Consider the following 10,685-nt stretch of genomic DNA (forward strand, 5'->3'; position numbering starts at 1 on the left):
ACTCTTATAATGCACCTTCAACCGCGAGGTTCTATGAACTTGCGGTAGCAGGCAGCAAACATTGAATTATCAGATTCAAAATTTATGATACCTAAATAATTTGGTCTAATTAATGAAACTTCAGTTACTTGCAACAATTCTACTTTTTCTTTTATTCCTTAGATAAAGTTGTATGTATTTATATAAATCTATGAATAGTGAAACAAAAACCACAAAAGTATGATAAGTTTGTTTATTGTTAAACACACAAAATGATAAGTTTGTTTATTGTTAAACACACAAAATACTTTTTCATCTGAATCAATGTTCATTGTACTTATACCTCATAACACAGTCGGTTGAAATTATATTTCATAATCCAGAAACTCGGCTCATGTTTATTTAAAAATCTAATATTTTCATTGTTTATTGAAGTAAACAAATACACATGAAGCTGATTTACGTAGGATTAATTATATGAAGCTGACTTACATAAAATTAATTACAAAGATGTGCCTCAATTTTTTTCTTTTTTAGAATGAGTTATTTATCAGAAAAAGAATAAAACAGTTTTACACCAACGTATTACAGATAAAATAATATCTACGTTTCAATAATTTTGTGCGCACATTTTAGCTTTTGAAAAAAACAAATGCTTCATTCAAAATGGCAGTGAAATAAACAAAAAAATATTTTTCCTTTTTAAAAGTCACTTCAGTCGGTTATTTCTGGGTTAAAACTCAACAGGCCGTATTTTCATTTCGCTTATCTTCAGTGAGTATTCGTGTCCTCTCCACTGATACCAGTTAACACCAGCACCCTTCCTTTCATTTGCCCCTCGAAGGTAAAGACCATTTAAATTGGAGTGGTGACAGGCGTTATACCACCACCCACCTTTGTACACCTCTGCACAGTTCTTGCCCCACTTATCATTGTCGCTATCTTTTGTACTAAACGGCATATTTCTGTGTTCTGTAAGTGAGTCTCCTGAAACGAATTTGGAAAAAAAAAATATTAACAAGAAAAGAGAATAAAAACAAAAATACGAAGAAATACATCCCGAGTAAATACTTTTATTCCTGTTGTGACTTACTTGATATAAAACTGTGATAGTTCAAGTCTGTTCACCCAAATATTTTGCTTGTGTTTGTTCAGATTTATTATCAGTCCCTTTAGACTCCTACTGATAATATACCGTTCCATCAGACTTGATCCAAATCCTTGAAGTAATTTTAGTTTTTTTAAGAAAAACCCATTCATACTCATTCACCAATACAATCTCCCCCTCACTTATAAAACACCCTGTCAACGTAAAGTTGACGTAAAGCCTAACTGCGTCACCCCTTGTACGTCTTGAAACTTACAGATAAAGTTGAGATGAAGCCTAACTGCCTTGTACGTCTTGAAACTTACAGATAAAGTTGAGATGAAGCCTAACTGCGTCTTGTACGTCTTGAAACTCACAGACAAACATTACATGAAGCCTACCTGCCTCACCCTTGTACGTCTTGAAACCCACAAACAAGAATTACATGAAGCCTACCTGCGCCACACCTTGTACGTTTTGAAACTCACAGACAAACATTACTTGAAGCCTACCTGCGTCACCTTTGTACGTCTTGAAACTCACAGACAAACATTACATGAAGCCTACCTGCGTCACCTTTGTACGTCTTGAAACTCACAGACAAACATTACATGAAGCCTACCTGCGTCACCTTTGTACGTCTTGAAACTCACAGACAAACATTACATGAAGCCTACCTGCGTCACCTTTGTACGTCTTGAAACTCACAGACAAACATTACATGAAGCCTACCTGCGTCTCCCTTGTACGTCTTGAAACTCATCTTGTACAACTCCCTCTCACTTTTAACCAAGAATTCATCAGCTTCTGCATATTTTCTGCTACCTTCAAAATCTTCAAGGTCAATACGGAGCAGCATGTTGTCTTGATTCGTCAGAGCAAATATGACATCGTTTCCTGATGATTGGAGTGTACAATATCATTTTATCATTGCTGACTTATACGAGATACTACTTAAACTGAAAAATGGCTCAAAGTTGTTTTGTTCTACAAAAAAAACCTGAAGACAACTGAACTCAAGGTACCGAAAAGTTTGTTATAAAAATAGTGTAGGGAAAAAAATTGTTCTAAATATTGTTTTCACGGCAGACAACATGTTGAAAAACAGTCATTTCTAAAATAAAAAAGAAAAGTAAACGCAAACATTCTGTGTTACCTAGCCAAAATTCTCTGGATAGGTTTCCAAAACCACTCTTGTAGCTCGCCCATGTCCGGAAAAAATTTTCAACAGGTTCTCCAAAGTCCCCTCTCCTTTGAAGAAGCTATAAAGAAAGGCAAAAAGTATAATTCTTTGAGCTATTATGAAAATCTATTGTATTTTTTAAAAAATCAGGTTATTTTTGTTGATTTGTTTTTAATGATATATTAATTCACGACTACAATCATGTGATAATGAATCAAAAATTAACTCATTTTTATTACTTATTCAGTTTTTACAGTATACGATTCATATCTAACCTCAGATATTGCGCGTAGATTATTTGTCGTGACAGAGAATATTTAGCTTTCAAACACATGGTGATTATATACGTCAACAACAAAACGAACATCAGAAACCAACAGCTGAAAGTATTGTTTTTAGCGATAGGACCGAAATGATGAGAACACTGCAACTGCCTGTTGAAAAAAAAACGGAAAACAACGTTTCGCTTCCACACTGAGGCTTTTTTATTCAAGATCTAAAACCTATTTTGCCTAAACTTCCACCGAAACAGTGATTTCTAGTAATTATAAGTAATATAGTTTAAGCATTAATTAGATATGCTCGTTACTAGGTTTATATTTTCAGTTCTGGTCTATGTGGGTAGCTTGCTCTGACCAGAAATGTGTGTTTCCTTTTTGTTTTGGGATAAAAGAAAAACGTTTTTGTCTATTTTATAATAGTATCGTAATTAAATTTTTAAAAAAGTTAAGTGATTTTTCATTTGTTTTGGGAGTTTATTTCAAAGAATTACAATCATCCTTAGACGTTAACATAGTTTTATCTATGTTGACAGTTATTATTAGTGTTTGAGTTAATTTTAAACAGTACTACAACAAGCACTATAATTCGACTCCTACCGTCCATCCGCCACCTGCAGTGTCCATATCACAAAAAACAGGAACATGATGGTTCAGAAACTGTGGCCAAACTTCGTATATTCCGCTGGTTCGGTTTCCTTGCTTATAGATGGTGGAACAGTCTTTTGGTAGAGAAGTTTTGACTGTTTTTTCTTTAGTTATCTTGGTGAGGAAGTCATGCTCGGAGCAAATAGGAGCTAGTTTAATATAAATGATTACAAATAATCATACAAAGGCGTTAGTAAATTATTTAGAAACAAACATAAGTCAAAATATATTTAATTGGGACAGATTAACGGAAGAAAAGCAACATTAAGTTATGTATGCAAAAGGAATTTTCAATTACATATACATATATTACCTTCTATTATTGAAATTTTTTGTTTAGCCAGTTCTGTTAGTTCACTGACAGTCGATGATAGAGATTCGATAACTCCGTCTAATGAGCCAATTGTGCTGCAAGCTGTTTCAGAGTGGTAAGTCGCCTGGCTCACCAAGAAGAAGTTTAAAATACATAATTTCAGCAATGGATTATACATGATGAAATGTGTTGATAAGCACACTAATTGTGTATGTCCCGCTCTGAAGACACGGCTCTTGTACCATGTGTTTTAGTAACCTCTCAAACAGGAAACAGGACATCCGAAAAGTGTGTTTACTCTCGAATATTTTGAAAACAGTCCTTGATGTTTCTAATTTAAAAGACTGAGATGTAGTTACTGTTTTGTCAACATGAAACTAGCTGGTATTTCAACATCGAGTTGTTTCGGTTCGCTGTATAAGCGTGTTCAGTGTATCACAAATATTATTATTTTTTTTAGTTTGTTATGTATAGCACATGTAACATAGCGATTATTAACTTACTGTTACAACTATATTGATGTCACATACCATTTCTTCATATGAAATTTAACATCATTTAATTTTTTTTCAAACCTAAATAAAATACGTGTTATTATACCAACCCATAAAACAGACATAATTTCACAAATTTATTGCATCAATTTTTTTTATCTTTAAATACCTCAGACGAATACCTTAGAAATATTTATACAAATATATAATTATTCAATGTTGGTTCAGGATCTGTAATCCTTAGAAGTAAGTATAGCTTGCTTGTATTCGATAGCTCCAGCTAGAATAGTTTCACTTCTCCCAAAGTCACCTGGAGGGGGTCTCCCTGTTTTAAATTCTCGCACCATCATACAGTTGTGTATTGTCTGTCAGTCAGTCAACAGACATTAAAATTATGTCACATAAGGGATGCTTAACGTTGCCATTTGCACTGCCGTGACGCCAAAACGTGCGCAAGTCATGAATTACGATAAAACTTGTGCACTCTGTAAGCTAAAACATAACATAACATATAAACTTCAAAAGTATGAAAAATATTTGTTACTTTAGATGAGAGTTTTATTTTTTCTTGAAACAGAACACTTTTGGTAGCTCAACGGAAATTCGTCTAGTTGTAGTGTATGAGTATCTTTCCTCTCTATCTTAAATTGTCAAAACGACATATCCGATTCCTTTATTCTCACATTCTAAGAGTTAACTCTTCGACTCAGGGGCGCCGAGAGGCAGGTCGGGCCCCCTTTTTGAAGTCTTCATACATTCGTGGGCGTATGAACAATTTTTCTGGTGGGCGAAAAAAAATGTTAAGAATTTGCATTTTTTTTTATAATAAGGTATTTTGTGAGGTAAAGTGGTTCCCCGAAGTGATTTCCCGAAGTACTGCGATTTGTCCTTAAGTATATTATGAAAACGAGAATACATTATTCTTTATCCCATATTTCCCCGAGCCCCGGGACTGTAGCTTCCCTGACTCCCCCTCTCGTCAAGCCTGCTGCGATCCAGTCACTATTATGATGTACTATTTCTGGTTTCTTTCTTGACGAGTTTGTGATACTTTTTCCGTCACTGACATTTTCAAAAAATGTTGGTCTGTATGACCTAGAGAGACTGGAGATCAGAGAACAAGAAAAAGGTTTGCTCATTATTATAAAGAAGATAGCTCATCTTTGTTTATATACAATTTCTATCTCTCACTTTTGATCTGGTATCACTTGATAGAAGTATCGGCTCTAGTGGCAAAATATTCTTCCTATGGTATCACGTGGACTCACGAAGACCCCCCGCATCTTTTTGCTTCAATACATGTTGTTAACCCTTAAAATGTGCGTCACTAGTGGTGAATGATAAGCGTATCTATGTAACAGGCAAATGTTTTGTTATATGATTCGCTCTAGAACCACCAGAGGGTGTTGATGATTGCTAAGTTGTACTATGACTATTAACATGATGGGGATACGCTGTCTATCAGTCTTAACCTCCGTTCGCCAGTTTTATATGAAGAGCTCCCCGCTGGCACAGCGATAAGTCTACGGATTTACAATACTGAAGTAAGAGGTTTGATTCCCCTCGATGGATTTAGCAAATAGTCTGATGTGGCTTTGCTATAAGAAAACACTCATATAAATAAATTCATAAGTAATAATAATAATAAAGTAATTAAACAAGGAAAAGAAACAGAAGTTAGGAGATCAAGACGTGAGTGCTTCAGCTTATAACCTCCCAATTTTATATCACCCTTCACTGTCTTCAAACAGTTGTGAAGAGGTGGCGAGTGCTATCCAACCTAAAGAAGAAAAAACGTAATAATAATAAGGTACTATCACTGGGGTGTAAGATAAACTTACCTCCCAAAGTTGGCATTCCGGCTCCCATTATGGTGGTAAGAAACTAATCAGTAGCCTAGTAGATAAATTATACTGGTATAAAAGGCCCCAACTAGTTATCTAAAGTAACTGGTATAACTTCCAACCACAGTCCTTATATCCACTGTAACCAGCAATTTACAGATTCTAAACAAGCCTTTTCATGTGATAAGGTGTTCATCCACATAAAATTAGTGTCAAATTATTCAAATTACCTTTTTAACAAATAAAACTTTCAGTAACGTTTCCTTAACTTTCTCTTCTTTGTGCCTTCTTCTCTTCTTCTCTGAGAATCCTTTTCAATTTGTGCAGTGTTTTTAATTTTTGTTCAGACATGTTTTTGTTTATTAGAAAATTTCATTAATGAGAGGTTTAGATTTGTTGTTTTAACGCAGTCCTTTCTTTAGTTTATTTTATTTTACTTAACTGTTGAGAATTAATATTCTATATTTACGTAATTTCAACATTATAAAAAGAGACACCTATTGATATTTATAAAGAGTAACCTTGAAGAACAAAACTGAAAACTAAAGTGCAAAAACGATTTCAAAAGAGAGTTTCTCACAAGTTACTCTATCTATTCTGTAATTGAATTCAAGCTAATTGCCTCCCAGTGGCACAGCAGTATGTCTGAAAACTTACGATGCTAGAAATAGGGTCTCGAAACCCGTGTTGGGCAGAGTACTAATAGCCCACTTTGCAGCTTTTGCTTAACTACAAACAAACAATCCAAGTTAAATTATCAATTTGTTCGATGCCAAGCACAAAACTACACTATGGGTAACATATGCTCTACCCACTGTGGGTATCGAAATCCACATTTTAGTGTTAGAAGTCCCAGATTTACCACCAAACATTCGTTAGGAATGGAGGTATTTTATCATTTGAGCTACTTTATGTCTTAAAATAGAAAACAAATCTACGATTTCTATAACTGGAAAAATAAAACCAATGCATTTATTATTAGTAAACACTTTTAAAAATCAATGTCATTGGAAAATAAGAAAGAAAATCTAGATTTATACAGATATATACTTTTAATTTTGGATGGTTACAAATCTGTTACTATTTCTAGTACTCTATACTTCGATTCAGAATAAGTTTGACTAAATTACTTGTTGCAGCCGACTAATTTCAAAAAATGTTGGTAGTTTCAGTTTATACATATTGAACTATTTGAGTATATATAGTGATCCTTAATTATAAACTGATAAGTAAAAGGAAAGGTAGTTAGTTAACAGCATTAATCGATAACTATTGGGCTATTCTTGTTTGACCAAATATTAAGATGTCACCGTCACTCTTACATGATGCCCACGGCCCCAACGTGCGGTGCGAGGGTGTTTGCGGCAAGGTGGAGCGAACCTAAAATTCTTAGATTTCCAACCCGTGTGCTTCAAGCCCTCGACAACACTATGTCCAAACTGAGGTGAGAAGACCATGGTATTCTCTTTGAATAGTGTTATCGGATACAGTTCAGGTTTACGTACTTGTGGCATGATTGTTTTCAAGTTTTAGCATCAGACGTGTAATTACTAAGCAACTAATTAGCAAGAACTGGATGGTACGACTTCTTGCCAGAAATTTAGGTGAGTACTTATAGATAACAATCTCTAGATATATAGTTAACAACCACTAGATATATAGTTAACAATCTCTAGATATGTAGTTAAGAGGCACTAGATATATAGTTAACAATCCCTAGATATATAGTTAACAATCCCTAGATATATAGTTAACAACCACTAGATATATAGTTAACAATCTCTAGATATGTAGTTAAGAGGCACTAGATATATAGTTAACAATCCCTAGATATATAGTTAACAATCTCTAGATAAGTAGTTAAGAGGCACTAGATATATAGTTAACAATCCCTAGATACATAGTTAACAATCACTAGATATATAGTTAACAATCACCAGATATATAGTTAACAACCACCAGATATATAGTTAACAATCTCTAGATATGTAGTTAAGAGGCACTAGATATATAGTTAACAATCACTAGATATATAGTTAACAATCTCTAGATAAGTAGTTAAGAGGCACTAGATATATAGTTAACAATCCCTAGATATATAGTTAACAATCACCAGATATATAGTTAACAACCACCAGATATATAGTTAACAATCTCTAGATATGTAGTTAAGAGGCACTAGATATATAGTTAACAATCACTAGATATATAGTTAACAATCACCAGATATATAGTTAACAATCACCAGATATATAGTTAACAATCTCTAGATATGTCATTAAGAGGCACTAGATATATAGTTAACAATCCCTAGATATATAGTTAACAATCACCAGATATATAGTTAAGAGGCACTAGATATGTAGTTAAGAGGCACTAGATATATAGTTAACAATCCCTAGATATATAGTTAACAATCCCTAGATATATAGTTAACAATCACCAGATATATAGTTAACAATCACCAGATATATAGTTAACAATCTCTAGATATGTAATTAAGAGGCACTAGATATATAGTTAACAATCCCTAGATATATAGTTAACAATCACCAGATATATAGTTAACAATCACCAGATATATAGTTAACAATCTCTAGATATGTAGTTAAGAGGCACTAGATATATAGTTAACAATCCCTAGATATATAGTTAACAATCACTAGATATATAGTTAACAATCACCAGATATATAGTTAACAATCTCTATGTATGTAGTTAACAATCACTAGATATATAGTTAACAATCACCAGATATATAGTTAACAATCACCAGATATATAGTTAACAATCTCTAGATATGTAGTTAAGAGGCACTAGATATATAGTTAACAATCACCAGATATATAGTTAACAATCACTAGATATATAGTTGAGAGGCACTAGATATACAGTTAACGATCCCAAGATATATAATTAACAACCACTAGATATATATAGTTAACAATCTCTAGATATGTAGTTAAGAGGCACTAGATATACAGTTAACAATCCCTAGATATATAGTTAACAATCACTAAATATGTAGTTAGCAGTCACCAGATATATGATTTAAATCATTACGAAAGGTCTTTAATTGTTAAAATAATCCTTTTTGTTGGTGGTACTAAAATGTTTGTATGAGTTTTGTTGTAAGGATGAAAGCAGCCAGTGGCTATTTTGAATCAAAACAAATTTAACTTTCCAGTAAAATCCAAACAGTTCCAACGAATATTATTCGAAAATAATTTAACATTAACCATTCCTTTATTTCGTTGTCTCAAAAGTTGACACCTTATAGGTGTGATTCATCTCTTAGTTATCTTTTACGACACCCAAACACCAAACGTTTAGCCGTTGTGGTCTACAAGACGTCCATCATGGGCAAGTTAAAGAAAACGTACAGAGATGGATGTCCATAATTCCAACTTGCTGATCTAATGGAGAAAGTGAAGAATGGCTCCAACTGCATATCACGGGCTTAGAATGTTAACCTATTGGTTCCGCAACCTGGCATGCCCACCACTGTTGTTCACCCTCACGAGGTCTGAAACTCTTGACTTAAATACATGTTTTGATTACGAGTATCGAGAGCCAGAAACGAATCATTGTGTCCTGCTTCTGTTAGGTCAGATTGTGGATTATTTACTGAATCTTCATTGTCCGTGTTGTAAATAGTAGCTCGTGAGATATTGAAGAAATTTTATAAAACTAGACTAAATAGTAGTTTATTGCAAGTAGTCTAAGTGGAATACTCTAATTTTTTTCGTGGTTTTTTATGCATTAAATAACATGTGAATTTATAAAGTTTTGTAGTTCTTGAATACTTTCACCGCTAAGCCAGAAGAGTAAAGTATAATATAATGATTTGTTGGAGTGTTATCATGATTCTCTTTCTTTGTTTGTTTTCAATTTCGCTACATGAAAGACATGTGCGCTAGCCGTCCCCAGTTTTGCAGTGCAAGACCAGAGAGAGAACAACTAGTCATCACCAGCCAACGCCAACTCTTGGGCTACGCTCTAACCAACGAATAGTGGAATTGATCCCCACGTTATAGCGCCCCCACGACTAAAAGGGGAGAGCATGGTCGGTGTGACGGGGATTCGAACCCGCGACCCTCAGGTTAGAAGTCGGGTTATGATTCTGAAATAATTAGAAAGTTCGTTCGAAAAATCTCTTACTTTCTGACAGCATCTAAACTTTGAAAGAATATTTAATAATATGTTGTAACGACTACACTGATTATTTAAAGATGCTAGTGAACATTCTAAAGGTTACAAGGCGTACCATCTTAGCTTCAGCTTAAACAAGTATGTTAAACAGTTCCATTAATTAAACCGGGAATGTATGTGTTAATTCAGTATTTAAAGTCTGATCAATTAACCATGAAAGAGAATCGTGTAAATCTATACATGCAGCTTTAACTATAATGCGTTATATTCATTTAAGAAATAAAGTACTTAAACACATCTAAAATATGAGTTGTTTAAATTTGTGCAGATAGGGTATTTTAATGTTTATCTCAAACGCTAGATGGCCGCATTAACGGTATTGCTTAAACCTCTCTACATTTCGTGAACTGCAGTTGTTCTACGTCGGCAAATACGGATAAAACTGTAATTGATTTTATTAAGAAAGTTTACGAGACTGTATCATACAAAATATTTTTCCAGATACTGATTAAATTTACAAAAACTTCAAATAGGGTTTGAGTTTTCAAAATAACTTATTAACTGATTCTACTCATACCTATCTGATGTGGTTATTTCTTCAGTAACTGGCCCGGCATGGCCAGGTGGATAAGGCACTTGACTCCTAATCCGAGGGTTGCGAGTTCGAATTCCCGTCACACCAAACATGCTTGCCCTTTCAGTTGTGG

General features: G+C 33.9%; 1 protein-coding gene across 1 annotated transcript; it reads right to left on the reverse strand.

Moving 5' to 3' along the window:
- Nucleotides 1-218: 218 nt before the first annotated feature.
- On the reverse strand, nucleotides 219-3,730 carry LOC143223434 (techylectin-5B-like). Its single transcript, XM_076451417.1, has 5 exons — nucleotides 3,489-3,730; nucleotides 3,128-3,324; nucleotides 2,223-2,328; nucleotides 1,799-1,963; nucleotides 219-966 (listed from the first exon to the last, which is right to left on the reverse strand). The coding sequence occupies exons 1-5, from the start codon at nucleotides 3,664-3,666 to the stop codon at nucleotides 713-715; spliced, it is 900 nt and encodes a 299-aa protein (XP_076307532.1). The 5' UTR covers nucleotides 3,667-3,730; the 3' UTR covers nucleotides 219-712.
- Between the last annotated feature and the right edge of the window lie 6,955 nt (nucleotides 3,731-10,685).

The sequence above is a fragment of the Tachypleus tridentatus genome, chromosome 8 (assembly GCF_004210375.1).
Source record: "Tachypleus tridentatus isolate NWPU-2018 chromosome 8, ASM421037v1, whole genome shotgun sequence".
Classification (NCBI taxonomy): Eukaryota; Metazoa; Arthropoda; class Merostomata; order Xiphosura; family Limulidae; genus Tachypleus; species Tachypleus tridentatus.